This window comes from Dryobates pubescens, chromosome 13 (assembly GCF_014839835.1).
Source record: "Dryobates pubescens isolate bDryPub1 chromosome 13, bDryPub1.pri, whole genome shotgun sequence".
Lineage (NCBI taxonomy): Eukaryota > Metazoa > Chordata > Aves > Piciformes > Picidae > Dryobates > Dryobates pubescens.
This window is the reverse complement of record NC_071624.1, coordinates 11312411-11329070: the sequence shown is the minus strand read 5'-3', so window position 1 is coordinate 11329070 and position 16660 is coordinate 11312411. Positions and strand designations below refer to the sequence as shown.

Here is a 16660-nt window from a genome sequence, read left to right as displayed (position 1 = left end):
CCTTCTGTCTGATGATTGCAAAGCGCTTTTGTAAATGCTAATAAAAAAGTCCCAGAGGACTCTTGTTCTTCTCTGATGTACAGACAATGATGGAGCAGAGACAGGAAAAGTGACTGGTCAGAGACCATGTGAGGGACACCCTCTGAGTTGGGAGCTGACCCTACACACTCTGCCCTGATTGTGGAGAGCTGGCGAAGGATCCAGTAGAGCCACCAGAGATGAGGACATTTCCAGCAAGATCAACAGGAGCAGAAAAACTTGCAGGACATCTTGGCCAATAGTGATGCTGCTTGTTTAAGGGTGCTTCTGCTCATCAGCCCCCATTTTAGATGAGACGAGCGAAGGACACAACATTTAAGATGTTCGAAGCTGATCTGAGGAAGTCAGAACCATCTCCCATTACAATTAATGGAAACATTAATGCAAAGTACACTTGGATCCTCAAGCAGGTTCTTTCCAAGCAAGATCTTCCCATTAACTTGAAAGGAAGTTGTGCCCAAATCCTCTTACATTGCTGGGAATGCCTCAGACGGTGCAGGCAAAGTCAGGTTACAAATCCATTAGGCTCCAGATTGACTAATGCATGGTAAATTGAAAGAGGTGAAAGTGCTAAGCTGTAACAGGAACCCCACTCAGGGTGACCTTGGCATGGTAAGGAGCTGAGCACACAAAACATGCTTGTGATTTGAAGCCTTTTTTTCATGGAGAAGAAGTAGGGAAGTGAAGAGGGAATAGAGACCACTGCCAGACTGATTTAGCTGCTCTGAACTTGGGGAAAACACTGAAAAGCAGGAGGAGCCAGAGCAAAGCATGGCAGTAGCTGGAAAAGTAGAACTGTTCACCCTTGCTGCTTGGGAGAGAGTAAGGAATGATGCTTCCACTCTCACCTCCCGATTTTTGAGGATGAAATTTCAACCAATGAGGTACACTGAATGTACCAGCTGGGCAGAGAGCATGGAGAGAGGGCAGGATTCAAAGCAAACACCCTGTTCTTCCAGGCCCAGCAGCTGGCAAAGCCCAAAGCAGTGAGTGGTGTCAGCACAAAGCCATCCTTTACATTAACACAGAGCAGTGTGCCAGATTATTCCAGCAGCTGACCTCCTGTGCCTGGAAGGCTTCAGGCAGCTACTGCTCTGTGAAATCCACTGACTTGTAGGGTGTAAAACACCTTCCAGAAGTACATTTGTCCTTGAGAGATGGAGAATTCCCTGGTCTTCCCTTGGGATGTTTTTCCAGTGGTTAATCTCTCTTGCCTTTCAAGTGTGTGCTTTATTTCTAGTCTGAATGCTTCAGCTTTCAGCCAGTAGCTCTGTAAGAGAGCAATCCCAGCTGGCTGACAATCCACCCGGTTACTCCAGCTTACACTGACGATCCCCTGGGGAACCAAGGTACTTAGTGCTTAGTTTCAGTGCAAACTGAAAGCCCTAGCTCTCTCCAGGCAGAAAGCACAGATCAAACAGCAGGCTGGCAGGCAGGACTGGAAGGTCTATCTTCAAGCAGAGCATCCTTTATTACCACCAGCACAACACATGTTCTGAGAGCTCAGCATCTTTGGTTTTGCTTCACTGCCTACCATTTCGTGCAACCTCCCACCATTAGTTTGTACCTAAAGCACATCCTGAGAAAGCAAAAGAAGGCTGTATCTGCATTTGCTCACTGGTCCCAGTTCTCCCTGCTCATAACATCACAGCATGGACAGCAAACCCTACACCTGGCAGAGTTGTACTGTACTGTGACTTAGAGTACACTCAAGGACCCAGAAACTAAGCCAGAAGAAGGATTCCTTTTCCACGTTTGTTACAAAATGGTATGCCTAGAAATCCTGTTGGGAGAGGGATGACTTGGGAGGTCTTGTGATGTTCTAGCTTCATCTCAGCTCAAGAAAGGGCTTTCCTCAACACAAAATCAATCCAGCAACTTGGCTTCAAGATGAAATGGAGAGGTGCTTCTTGTGGGAGGATGATTATTCATTCTTTCCTGCGTCAAATCTGTTCTCTCCCATGTACCTAAGGGCTAACCAGAGATTCATGATTCATGGCTACTAAGAAAAACCCAAACCCATAAGGTTAGCAATTCTAGTCCAGATATAGCTCACTGCCTTGGGCATTAGTCAGACACATATAAGCCAGGGAAATGGCACTGAAATGCTGCTGAGGGCTTTCAAACATATAGTTAAGCAAATGGATGTATAAACAGATCTCCAAGGATGACACACAGAGACAGCAGCTCTGACTCGGTTACAACTGTAGCTGACTTTCTCACCTACCTGACTACCACCAAATACCCAGGCACCTAGCACTGACACAAAGTCTCACAGCTCCTCTCCAAGTGAACGCTGCGAAATAAGCAAGACAACACACTCAGCAGATTCAACTCAGGGAGAGCAGGGAGGTCCTGAACTCACCCAGGCTTCAAAGCCCAGTCCTTCCTCCCCCATGAGGGTGCACATAACTGACTTCTCTGGTACCCTCTTGAAGAGGAGAGAGAGCTATTGGTGCATGGGGGATCTTGTGTAGGCCACCAAAGCAAGCTTCACACGCTCCTTTGAAAGGGGTCAGGTTATTTTCAAATCCCATCTGCTTGCTCAGGGCACAGGCAGATTTCCTTGATCACCTTTTCCATTTGCAGCCCCCACATTGCACTGACACTGCAAGGAGCTGGCAGTTACTATTTCTATAACACTGATGGATTGGAAACCTGTTATTAAGCAGGAGGGTGGCAGGAGAAGGCAGGTCTGTGTCAAGAAAATCAGCTAAGTACCACCTAGACAGAGGCTTTTGCAAAGAACTTCCTCATCTAGAAATGGCCATGGTGTCCCTTCTATGAGATAAGAACACTCCTCAAAGCCTCAGTGACAAAGGTTATTTTGCAGCCTGTGTCCCAGCTGCCTTTGGTTGTGGCATACAGAAAACTGAGCTCATACCTCAGGCAGGAAGGATTACCTGTTTTTTGTACTTTAAAGGTCAACCTCTAGACTTATTCTCCTGGACAATTTACCCTAGACTGAATCAATGTCAAAACCAGGAGGCCTGGTTTAACCTCTGTGTACAGTGACAGAATAATTTACCAGCCTTGCCTGGCCAGCTCCAATGCTTACCCTTTTGCAGGTGAAACATGGACATCACCTGTTGACTTCAGCAAAGTTTAGTGCAAATAAGCCAAACAAAACCCAAGACACAGTATCAAAAGAAAAGCTCCAACTTCTCTTCTGTGGAGTATATCTTCTGGCCATTACTAACTCATGCCCTGGCTTCAGTTTTGCTTCTAATCCTGTTTTCATCCACACAGACACCACTTCCACCAGAACTCAGTAGTGCTTTAAGCCCAGGGAAGGCTGGCTTACTCTTAAACCCAGAAGGTGGCTACAATTAAAGTAAAGGTATTCCTTCTCAGCAATGAAAATGCAGCCTTGCCTACAACCAACCAGCTATGATGCACTCCTGAAGCCTCCAAAGACAGCTAAAGCTTCCTACAGTTCATCAGGAAATAGTTGCAGGGCAGCTCAGCTGCAGTCCAGCAGGACCTGGGCAATACTTGCAGAAAACCACTCACAGAACTCCTCCCAGCTAAGCCACCTTGTCCAATGGGGCACCCTAAACTGAAAAATCTCACCCCAAAGAATTTGATGTTGGCTGGCAGATTAATTTCTGGAAATTGAATTAAGTTTCTTTTGACCTAAAATCTAAACAAGGCACTCCACAAGCTTTAGGTGAGTAACTGCTGCAAGACAGCATCCATTCAAGCCTGTGGTGTCAAGGGATTACAAGCATACGGCTCTCCCCTTGAAATCCCAGGCTCCCAGATGAGACAGATGAGAGAAGAGGCCACCTTCAGAGACTGCCCTGGCCATGCAGGTCAGAATAGGGCAGAGCATGTATTTGCTGATCAATAACCAGAAACACACACTTCCCTTACACCAATACAAGCAGTCCTGCTTCACTAGGATGCATATCATGAAACTGCCAGGCCAGGCACCCAGCAACATTGTGAGCTGTGCAGGAGCTCCCTGTACAAACAATCCACTCTGCAAAGCCTCCATTTCCCACAAGGAACAAAACATATTACGGCAAACCTTCCAGCTGATTGCAAAAGAACTAGGTCCATGCTAAAGTCCAACAGCTGAGCTGTATACCTGGGAAGTACATCTGAAAACAAACCAGTTATGCTGTGTCAGCTTCTTTACATATTTTCTTCTTCGAACTCCCAAGTCAACAGCTCTCCTTGCAAGAAAGGATAAATTCCAAACAAATCTGCTTTGCTCTGTTCAGAAAAAAATATAACCTCTCAAGCCCCCACCAGAGCTCTGTTTACACCCACCCTGCTGCAGCCCTGAACTGTAGCAATAAATGGAGTGAGCTAATGTGTTAGTGACAAACAACCCCTTCAGACAATCCAAGCATAATTATAGGCTGGCTATCCTGATGTAAGGTTGGCTACATCACTGCAGATATTACATTCACCTTATGAAAAGATTGCACAGAGAAGCTCACTTGGTAACCCAAACAGCATCATATATCACGAGCCTGTCAGCGTTAGGAGTGCATGCACCCTGGCATTTGAAGTCCTGGTGTTTTAAGTGATAATCCAATGTACCAGGCATCATTGATCTCTATATAAAAGGGGGCACCACTTTTCCTTTCAACTGGAGCTATTTTTCACTTCTCATCCTGAAGAGTTGTGTGGTGCTGCCCGCAAGTGGCTACACTGCACAGCAGCTCAATCTGTAGAGCTCTGGGTCCCTGGAGAGAAAAAAATGATCAATACTCCAACGCTGCTTTTCTAAGAGGTCTCTAAGTGCTTCCATGTGAGATGCTGCTCCTCTGGGTTTAAAAATTACTCTGAAGAGAACATGAAGCCCCCAGTGCAAATTCATAATCCTGACACAAACCCCAGCTGCAGCAAGGAATTAAAATGAAATTCATTGTCAAACTGCAAGCTGGTCTATCAGCAAAGGCAGTGTCTGTGATGTGAGGAAGGGATGTCAAAAAGAGACCAATACCTGGAGGCTAAAGGAGCAGGAACACCATGTTAGAAGAGAACCAGCTGGGGTCAAAGGAACATCACTGTGCCATGCAAATATGGCCCACACAACAGGATTAATCTTGACAGGGATTGATAGCTCCTCAGTGGGTCTAGGATGGCAGGGACCCCGAGCACTGCATCATCCGAGAAAGGTGACAGCAATCAAAGAGTCTTGGGAGGGAAGACAAAGGCATTTGAAGGGTCAGACTTGCAGTGTGCATGTGAGCAGAGCCTAGGTGGTCTCCAGAGAAGTGACTGGATAGTGACAGCAAATGCAAACAACAGACTGAATCTTCTGTTTCTTCAATACAGACAAAAGAAATGAAACTTCTCACAATTAATTTCTTCCAAGCAGATCTCAAGTTGGCTTTGGCTCTTCCTGCACACAGGCTGGAAGAAGCCTTTCATGATCAGCTATAACCTTTACTGATCTCATTCTCCCACTGCCTGGTGGCCTACAAGAGGACCAGCTGTGACAGGCAGGCTTCAGTGGGCAGCCAGCACTTCCTTAGCACAGCTGGCATCACATCCTAGATCAGAGACCAGTGAGTGCATATTGTAAGGTGGGATTCACAAACCACGCTGGATGTCAATGGCCTTGATGGCCTTTTACAGCCTGGCTGGGTTTTGCAGTTGGATCCCGTGCAGAGGCAGAAAGCCAACCTCACCCTCAATGCCCAACTCATGCTGCAGTCACACCATGGGACAGCTGGCAGGGCTGTCTTCTGCTGGGTATAGCTGCTCTGCAACCACATAAAGGATGACAATATGCTCCTGTTCCAAGTGCTACCCAGCACATGTCACTGGCTCTCCCCATGTCACAGCACAGTGCTCCAGTCACAGGACAGCTGTCCCACAACAGCCCAGTGCTCTGTCAGTTGTACTGACTGATCCCCATCAGGGAGAATTTAAGTAACATAGCTTAAAAACGAGAAAGTGAACTGCTTGCTTCTGATGAGGTAATTTCCTTTGGGGCCAGAAGGACTGAAAGGCTGGGGAGGACTGGCAGTCAAGGGGGCAAAAGCATCTGTGTCTGAGCAGGAAAAAAAGGGGAGAAGTGACATCCTCTGTGCTTACACCTGTGACCGAAGGGGCAGTCACAGCCTCTCTCCTCCCTATGGCTTCAAGTACAGCAGCTGAACGTCACTGTTACAAGTGCCATTGGACACAATATAGCAGGGGGTGGAGGGGCAAGCAGCTGGCTGCTCAACACCTCTTCTGCTCTCAATACAGGGCTCCCAAGGTTCTGCTGAGTAGTCGAAGGTGTGACAGTGGACTGGGCACCTGGTGAGGTCTGTGTCTGTGGACCTGTGCAGATAGGCAATGGGAAATACCAGGAGCATGCAAAAATACCTTGGCAGGGTTTTATCATTTTAAAGGGAACAAATTCCAATTGATTACACTTGTAAGAGCCTGTATGGTACTTGCACTTCTAGCTAAGCAATAGAAATTAATCGCTCTGGTAATTACACTTTCAGCAATCCTGCAGCCCTTTGTTCTGCAAGTGGGAGGCCAATATCCGCTGTTCTCCGGTGGCCCCGTCTGGCTGCAGCTTGGAACAGCATTTGCCACTTGGAGGGGAAGGGACACTCCTTCAGTCACCAGCGTGACACTCAGCTTTGCCACACACAGCCCTACTCACACAGATCTCTGTGGCGTGTTCCTGGGTTCCCATTGATCAGGATCATCTCAGCTTCCTGCTGTTAAAGCTGCTCCCTGAGAGCATCAAACACCTGTGCTCCTGCCCTAAGTTTGTCCCAAGCATGGGTTCCAGCCCCGACACTCTGACAAGGATGCTGGGCTCTGGGATTTGCACATTTCCAATCTTTCCCATGTATGAGCTTGCAGTGTGTGGCCAACATTTCTTCTCTGGGCTAAACGGCTCCAAAACATGGTGCAGATCCAAGTGTTACATCTGCCTTTAACTTCTAGATAGATCTTTCAAAGGATGCAGAAGAGTATCCTTGGGTGCTACTGAGTACTGCCAAAGCCTGACTGGGCTTGGAAGAACACATAGCCTACAATTTACCCTGAGAAATTACTAAGGGAAAATTATCATGACAACTGCTCTGTTACTGAATTGATAACAACTTAATCCTATGAAAGGCCCAGTGCTTGAGAAGTGCAATCTCTGCTGAGCTGAGCAGGAGCCACGACCATCCATCCGGTGCTTCACTACTCTGTTCAAATGCAAAGCCAGTAAAGCTGCAGCACATGCGAGCTCCTCCAAAATCACCCAGGGAACAACCAGAACCGAGTGCAGGTTTGGCTCAAGGGCACTTTACCTGCAAGGATACATCAACTGTAGCACAGAAGACCTTCACACTTCAGTTCACCAGCCAAGGCCTATTAAAGGCACTAAGCTGCATGTACAGGATTTAGTGGGGGAAGGAGTGTGTGCAAACAGCCAGGCTCTCCCTGGGAAACGGGATCCTACTCTTCCCAAGCTGGTCAAACAAGCTATGAAATACAAAGCACAGGGCTCTGCAAGGAGGTGTAACTGCAGATTGGATCCATCAGACCTGCCCAGCCTGGGTTTGCTCGCAATCCCACTCTTTCTGCCCGCACCGTATTTTTCCAACCTGTGATCCCAGCTGGCATGGCTCAGGATGGCTCGGCTCCCACGCTTGCCAGAAATGCAGGTCACAGCCATACATCTCTAAAGCAACAGCTGCCAACATGCCACAGCTACTTTGTCACATGCTGGACAACTCACAGCAAAAAGCAAGGTTTCCAAGCGGAACTGTTGTCAGCCTTAGTGCTTAAGCAAAATATCTCCACTCCCATCCCTGGAGTTCCTCAAAGAAAGGCACAAAACCCACTGGAGCCTGGGGAGAGAAGGGTCTGTGGCAGGAAAAACCATGGCTGCTGATTTTTGAGAAGCACACCACACAAACAGTGGATCTACAAATGTCCTCAACAGCCCCCAACAGGTCTGGGGGTTTCTTTTCCTTGCTGTCCATTGTGTGCTGCCCACCTATAAAAACCTCAAAACCAAATGCTCTTCCCTTGTTGATTTCATGCTTTGGCACTGAACTGCAGGCTTCCCTGTTAGTTTGGTGGTGCTGGAGGTAGCAACTCTGCTCATCCACACCTCTGTGGCCAGGACAGCTGAGATGGGACCATGTATCATGAGCTAACTGCCCATCCACTGGCGGAAAGGATTCTCCTAGAAACGATCTCCCTTCTTGCTTAAAGGCTGGGACTTAACAGCTTAGAAAGGGCTAGGTGCTGTCTGTGGATGTCCCTTTTCCTCTTCAGGACTATTCTCATCAGTGTTTCAGTGCAGATCTAATTACAGGCTGTTCCATACACTGACAACTTCATATACCCTCCTTTTTAAGGTCAACATTCAATAACAGGCAAGAAGCAGAACTATATATGGGTGGAGGCAACAGGCTATGGATTTATGACATGCTGATATTCAGGCAAAGTAACCCAGCATGAATACAGAAATATCTGAACCCTGCTGCTGCTGTCAATTTGATAATGAGGATGTGATTTGAAATAAAAACATCTTGGGTGCCAGCTCACTACAGCAGCTAGTAAAAATAGGCAGAATACCTAGAAATTGAGGACTCTGTGCTCCAAATACATCCAAAGCCTGAATATCATATGGTACCTTATACAAACAGAGTACGTGGCTGCACTGGGGCTACAGCACCACAAATCAAAGGTCTCTCAGTGAACCCATGCATGAGCTTTAGCAGAGAGAATTGGGTGTTGTGTGTCTCTAGCTCAGCAGAGGTGAGGGCTCTGACTTCTTCAGCACTCTACAGCCTTTTGATGCTTACCCCAGCCCACATTCCCAAAGCCACCCCAACACAGAACAGTGCAGCATTTGACTTGCAAACACCCCTGGGCAAAGCCTGAGTGAGTTTGGCCCAGAACTGGCCTTTTAGCCAAATGAAAGCAGCTTTTAAAGGCTGCAGATAAAAAGGGGCTGCAGGGCCTTGTACATTTGAAAGGATCTGGTCTTTACAGGAGTTGTTCCCGGTTTCAGGTCAAGCCTGAAGCTTGCTTTAATCTATATTTAAGTGGCACAAGCAGTTGCGGTCCCTCTGCCAGAAGGCAGGGCAGTCCCCTTTCAATGCACCTTCCTCTATCTGCTGCGTGTAATCTTCCACAGGACTTACTTGTTGCTGTCCCGGTACTGATAAATATAACAGCCTTGAGGCATCCCACTCTCCTGGTCCAAGGTAAACGAGAGCTTCAGCTGCAGAGAGGCGAGGGTGTGGGGGAGAATGAAAAGGGAGAGAAGGAGGAAAAAAAGAAAAGGGGGAAAAAAAAAAGGCAACATTTTAGGCTCTCAGTCATCACAGCAACTTCAAGTGAGGCTTGTGGGAGAAAGCTTAACTCCCCAAGACTGACACACAAACACCGTGGCCTGGAACAAGCCGCGGGGTTCCAAACCTCAGGGAAAAGTCACATGCGTTGCAGAAAGCTCTCGCTTTTTCCACCCTTTGTTACTCTAAAGTGTTTGTGGTTCCTCTGAAATGCATGGGTCGCGATGGTTCACCCCTCCAAACCCACCCACGCACACCACCTTTCAGCAAAGCGCTTGCGGTTCCCCTCAGACACTAAAGAACTGAGCTGCTCTCCGTCGGCAGCTGGAGTTCCCACGAGTCTTTCTCTGAAAACTTTCCCGGCTCCATCTCGTTTCTCCAGTGCAGTAGAACAGAGGAGAAACCACAGAGGGAAAGGTGACAGATTTTTCCTTCTGTGCAGAGTTATTAAAGAGCTGTTAGAAGGGTTTGCAGTTTGGATCCGTGTCCGGCAGGAGGCTATGATGTGACCTGGAAGCTGCTGTCTTTGCAGCTCCAAGAAGGCACCGGGCAAGGGCTTTCAGGCTTCAAACACAGCTCTCCTTTTATTTAAGGGGGAAAAAGTAATCCTCTTTCAGCAAGCAACAGAACGGTTCTGCAGGAAGATTTCTTTGCTGAAAAGATCTCCAGTGGTTTTATATGCTCAACTGCCTAGAAAACGGCACGGGATTGAGTCCTGCAACAGCCTTGCACATCTGAGCAGCTCCTCTTTCCCCAAGAGAAGGCTGCTGGCCCCCAGACCAGTGCCCCACCAGCTCCTGCAGCCATGAGGTGCAGCCACACAGCTCTGCAAAAAGGCTGCAGACCCTGAGCAGGTGCCAGCAGGCCGGGTAAGAAGGGCAAGCACCCTTCAGAGGAAGCAGCTGTGGTCTTTATGCACTGAGCACTTTGGCTTTTTGTGGTCAGAGAGATTACCAGCTGCAGGGCTGTTACCATTGCTGGGTCATGCAGGACTCCTGAAACAGTCTGGGAAGGCCATCGCAAGGGCTGGAAGTCAAAGGAAGGTTCCTCTGATGAGCCCAGCCGCTTTTTAAACAGGGGAAGGAGGAGAGAGCAATGTTGAGTCACTCCATTTGATCAGACTCCTCTCCTTTGGGCTGCAAGGAAATTGCTAACTCAAATTAACAGCTTATTCAGAAATGAACACAGAATTAAAACATCCTTCTCCCGCAGGCTGTTAAGAAACCCTGTGTGCTGAATCATTAGATGGTGCACTCATTTTTCCCTTCCCTAAAGAGTAGCAAAGTCATACACTGTGCTCTCACTGACCCAAATAAAACTGCACAGCATGAAATCATTTAAAAATTCACCATCTTGGATACCAAGTTCAGCACTGAGTATCAGGCTGAGGCCAAATCCAGCTGATCTCCCTTGACTGCTATGCCTCCGACTCTGTAAATTATTTTGAGCCATGCTCTTTGCAACAGCAGGTAACACATGTCCATGCTCTGCATGTGTCTGTGGCACACCTATCACCATACTGCTGTTCAGATGGCAGCCTCTTAGGCTCTCCACCACCCTCCCTTCCAGAAACTTCTGATCTTACTACAGCTTAGCAGATTACTCAGATCCATCTTGGAGACAGGTGTCTTAGGTAGGACTGGTGAGACCTCACCTGGAGTATTGTGTATAGGTCTGGAGCCCTCAATATAGGAAGGACCTAGACCTGATGGAGTAGGTCCATAGGAGGGCCACAAAAATGATCAGGGGTTGGAGCACCTCTGCTACAAGGACAGGCTGAAAGAACTGGGATTGTTCAGCCTGGAGAGGAGGAGCCTCTGGGAAGACCTAATAGCAGCCTTCCAGTATGTGAAAGGGGCTACAAGAAGGATGGAGAGCAGATTCAGGAGTTGATCTGCTGGAGGGTAGAGAGGCTCTGCAGAGGGACCTCGACAGGCTGGACAGATGGGCAGAATCCAATGGCATGAGATTTAACACATCCAAGTGCCGGGTTCTGCACATTGGCCACAATAACCCCATGCAGAGCTACAGGCTGGGGTCAGAGTGGCTGGAGAGCAGTCAGGTGGAAAGGGACCTGGGGGTGCTGGTCAATGGTAGGCTGAACATGAGCCTGCAGTGTGCCCAGGCAGCCAGGAGGGCCAATGGCATCCTGGCCTGCATCAGGAACAGTGTGGCCAGCAGGAGCAGGGAGGTCATTCTGCCCCTGTACACTGCACTGGTTAGGCCACAACTTGAGTACTGTGTCCAGTTCTGGGCCCCTCAGTTTAGGAAGGATGTTGACTTGCTGGAACGAGTCCAGAGAAGAGCAACAAAGTTGGTGAGGGGTTTGGAACACAAGCCCTATGAGGAGAGGCTGAGGGAGCTGGGGTTGCTTAGCCTGGAGAAGAGGAGACTCAGGGGTGACCTTATTGCTGTCTACAACTACCTGAAGGGAGGTTGTAGACAGACAGATGATGGTCTCTTCTCCCAGGCAGCCAGCACCAGAACAAGAGGACACAGTCTCAAGCTGCACCAGGGGAGGTTTAGGCTGGATGTTAGGAAGAAGTTCTATACAGAGAGAGTGATTGCCCATTGGAATGGGCTGCCTGGGGAGGTGGTGGAGTCGCCATCATTGGAGGTGTTCAGGAGGAGACTTGATGGGGTGCTTGGTGCCGTGGGTTAGTTGTTTAGGTGGTGTTGGATTGGTTGATGGGTTGGACGCGATGATCTTGAAGGTCTCTTCCAACCTGGTTTATTCTATGTATTCTATGTACTGTTTACAAAGGCCTGCAGTGACAGGACAAGGGGCAATGGCTTCAAACTAGAGAAAAGCAGGTTTAGATTGGATGTTAGGAACAAGTTCTTTACCATGAGGGAGGTGGAACACTGCAACAGGTTGCCCAGGGAGGAGGTTGAGGCCCCATCCCTGGAGATATTCAAGGTGAAGCTCCAAGAGGCCCTGGGCAGCCTGATCTAGTGGAGGATGTCCCTGCTGACTGTGGAGAGGTTGGACTAGATGAGCTTTGGAGGTCTCTTCTGGCCCAGACTATTCTATGATTCTAGCAGGGCTGGCTAGGGACACTTCTGGTCAGAATCCATGCAGACAGGCTGTGGCTCCAGCCTCTCCAGATGCTATGATGGTGCATGGCAGCTACCTAATGGGAGCAGGAGGTCAGCAAGAAACAAGCAACCCTTCCAAGGGACATAAGCAATCATCTTGCAGGCCATATGGGGTCCATAACCATACATGATCTGAGCACATGAAAGACAGAAACCTCTTGGAGTGGCTCCAGAGAAGGGCCACAAAAATGTTCAGAGGGCTGGAACACCTCTGCTGTGAAGAAACGCTGAGAGAGTTGGGCTTGTTCAGCCTGGAGAAGAGAAGGCTCAGAGGAGACCTTATTGTGGCCATTCAACACTCAAAAGGGTCCTATAAGAAAGGTGGGATAGCCTTCTTAGCAAGGTCTGCTGTAACAGGACAAGGCAGGGGGGTGGGCAGGTGCGGGAGGTGGTTTTAAACTGAAAGAAGGGAGATTTCGACTAGACAAGGAAGAATATTTGAGCTCTCTTCCAACCTTGGTGATTCTGTGAAATTTTTTTACAGTGGGGCAGTGAAACATTGGTACAGGTTGCCCAAAGAGCTGGTAGAAGCTCCATCCCTGGAGACATTCAAATCTCGGGCTGGATGAGGCTCTGAGCACCCTGATGTCATTGAAGATGACCTGCAGGGTCATCACCTGCTCACTGCAGAAGGGTTGCACTAAATGACCTTTAAAGGCCCCTTCCAACTCAAAGCATTCGATGATTCTATGAAGAGAGTCCTCTCAAGCGAGCTGCCCTGGTTTAGGCAGTTAAAAGAGGAACATGGAAGTGCCCAAAGCCATTTTTCTGAGCTAGGTTTTCCAAAGTTTTCCTGCTAGAGTATCAGGAAGCAGCTCTGAGGTGAAAAGGACAGCAGTCATCTCAGGCACAGCTCCACCTAGTCCTGTGCTTGGAGGAACAGACATTACACTGTAGAATTACTAGAGAAGACACACAAAAGAAAGCGCAAGATTGGGCAAAAATGTGGTTTTGGCCACTTTCAACAATAATTCTGCTCAGAAGAAACACAAGAGTTCCTGAGGCTCTTGTTTCCAGCTCTCAGCTAAGCAAGCTTTGAGCTTGCAGTAACTGAGCATCTCTGGCTACAGCTCACCTGGGCTCTGGGCCCCCAGCACCACCCAGGGCTGGAGTCAGCTCTGTGCAACAAGTCATGTCATGGGGAAGGAAAGGAAGGAAGGAAGGAAGGAAAAGGGCTGAGAAGGAAAACAGCCTTGTTTGGACAGGCTGCCAGGGGAAGCTGTGGGGCAATAAGGTATGGGAGGTGACCTTTTCATTATCTGGGGGAAGGGGGTCCCATGGAACCTGCCTACCCAAAAAGGAAAGATCACACTTCCCAAAGATAACAGGTTTTCAACTTTCTGTTATTTTAACCCTTTGTCTGCTCACAGTATTCCAGACAAACCAAACACACCCTGCTCAGCAGGCTCTGCTGTCCACCAGTGCCAGCAGGGCCTGCATAGCAGGGCCATACCATGCACAGCTTGACCACCTGGGGCAACACTGTCAGACAAGAGGATATTGCTATCACCCACGGTGACAAGAGAACTCCACTCAGAGAAATATCAGGGTCAGGCTGTCACACGAAGAGATGTGTAACTAAAGGTCTGGCCTGAAGCTGTGCTTTTGCTGAAGCACAACTCCCTGCTCTTCTGAAGATCTGATCTGCTGATGCATGGTCATGGACAGGAAGGAGGAGAGGAATTGTGATCATGCTCCAGGCCGAGAATCCTTACAGACCTCAAATGAACAGCGAAGCCCTAGCTGCCTCTACACGTTTGGTGGCATTTGGTAGGGAGCACGAAGGGCCAGAGCAAAACTCATTGCAGGGCAGAAAGAAAGCAGGTAGAAGATGAGCTGAGCACTTTCAGGAAGCACACTGGGATGCAGAGACTGTAAGCTCCCTACTAAGCTTGAAAAGGTTGTCCACGGCCAGTCAACATCAGGTAGTTGGATCCTATATGCTGCTGCAGCCACAGCAGCGCTCCACTGGCAGCCCTCAAGCACATGCTCACTTCTGCATGGTTGTGTTCATCTGTAAAGGTACTTCAGCTCCCCAGCACCTTGGTGCTTCGGAATGTCTGCTCTGCAGGCTTTTCTTCTCATGCTAAAGCTAATCTGTGAGGCACCTCCTGCCACAGATCTTGAAGAACGACACTCAAGTGTCCTTCCCTAGTATTCTGTGCAATCTGCACTGCAGCATCTCCCTGCTCCCACCTTCCCAGCAGCTGCCCCTTCCTTTGGCCTTCATTCACAAAGCACAAAGCCTCCAGTTACTTCTGAAATAAAGAAGGTTGCAGGGAAAGGCTAGGAGCCCAAGAGATGTCAGGAGCTGATCAACCACTTTGTCCTTACTCCTATCTGACTTCTGTTATAGTAATGTCAGGAGACATCCAGAGCCTCCCAGAATTATGAAGCCCTGCAAAGCATGCAGGTTTTTGCACTCATCCCTCTGGCACAGCTTTAACTCTTAGCCAATCTGACAACATTGCTCCAACACTGTGCGCTGCTTCGAAGCTCCTCTTTTTGCATATCAGTGGTCCCTGTGAGAATGTAAAGGCTGGCTATGAAGCCCACAAACAAACATACCAAAGCAAAGGAAAGGGCACTGCTCTTCAAAATATCAGATTTCACGCCTACAGGGCCAATGGGGGACTGAGGCTTCTTACAGAAGTGCAAGCACAAGGTGACTCCATCACAAGGAAGGCTCATCAGATCAAGAGATCTTCAACATAAAACATATGAGATCATTCAATTTTACAGGACACTGCTGGGTTTTGCTGGGCAAGGACGGGGAGAGGAGATTTCCCAGTGCCATACTGAGGTGCAATTTGGCTTGCAGTGCTCCCTTTGGTGGCACAGCCCTGGAGCTCCCATGCTAATTAAAGATCCCTTTCCACTTCGGCAGCTTTGCACATAAAGACACGCTTGGCATTGTGTGTGTGTGAACTCAATGGGAAGGGGAGCTGGAACCCAGCCATGCTGAGAACAGAGTGCTGCCTACCAGGAGAGCCCCATCAATAATTGAGATGTCAGAGGCACAAGGAGGTGTGTGAATAAGAGCTGTCAAAAGGAGTAATTGGGATGTGTGTGGATACAGTGATGGATAGGCTCACTCACCACCAGACACAACTGCAACACACCCAAAGAGAAGAGGAGCAGGACACTGAAATTCAAAGGGGTTGAAGCAGGACACTGTTGCCTTCATGGAGGGAAGTGTTGCAACTAAGGTACCAAGGAGGTGTGAGCACACTATCCTGAGGCTGGTCAAGAAAGCATGAGAATATATTCACTGCACATAGCTGATCCTTGGTAATGTTGGGTGGCACATAATGCAGGATGGAGATGCACGTAATGCCACCTCCTTGAAGAAAGTAATCTCCAGCCCACAGCAGTCACTGGGCATTGAGGGCTCTGTGCACATGAACACTTACTTGTACAGTGGCTCCACACTCTGGGTTATAATATCCTCCCACTCTCTACTCCTCAATCCTGAAATCCAGCACAGGATGCAGCTGGCTGACAGTAGGATGCTCATTGCTCCTCCTTGTTCTTCCATTCATCAGACAACAACATACTTCATCTGCATCCAATGCTTCCCATATGCCCCTCCAACAGTGGTGAGCAGACATCAAACAAATGTATAGAGGAAGTGTATATAGGTGGACACCAGCAGATGGGCTCAGGGCAGCTGCCATTCAGGTAGACAGGCCATGGTGCGAAGTGTTGGCAAAGCTGCCTATGTTTGAGGTTTTCTCCACTAAGACTAGAAAGAGGCTTTTCTGAGGAGGGGAGCAGTGCTTAATGCTGTCATGGATCTTGAGGCTTGCTAGGACTTCAGTGCAGCCAGCAGTCATCCTCATTTCAGAGCAAGTTTTAGACCTGCAGCAATTAGGGGCCCAGTCACGCGATTAAGCCTGGTAGCTCCAACAAGGAGAAAGGACGAGGAGCAGCCTTCTGGCTGCTGAAGTGCTGTCAGGACCTATATTGACTTGACTGGGCAAATTCTTCATGCCCTCTTGAGTAAATGGTTTTGGCTTGGCTCCTCCTGTCCCCAGCCTGTGCTCCAAGCTGCAAACCCCTATCATTAGATGAAAGGTTTTCTCTACGCATGCACTGCATGACAGAGGCATTATCGGTTCAGCAGCGTAACCCGGTCACAGATTTCAGACGTCCCAGCTCTGGGGCAACGTAAGGCCATGCTTCGGCCAGCCTAGGCTACAACTGTTCAAGGTAATTCCACTGATGTAGTAAGGTATTCAAGCAGAAAGAGT

At 48.6% G+C, this 16660-nt stretch overlaps 1 protein-coding gene across 1 annotated transcript in view; it reads right to left on the bottom strand.

Moving 5' to 3' along the window:
- The window catches only part of DIS3L2 (DIS3 like 3'-5' exoribonuclease 2), a 198286-nt gene that overhangs the window by 29525 nt on the left and 152101 nt on the right, over positions 1-16660 (bottom strand). Inside the window, exon 14 of the mRNA XM_054166737.1 lies at positions 9159-9238. Coding sequence (XP_054022712.1) covers positions 9159-9238 — 80 coding nt within the window. The remainder of the gene's footprint in view (positions 1-9158; positions 9239-16660) is intronic.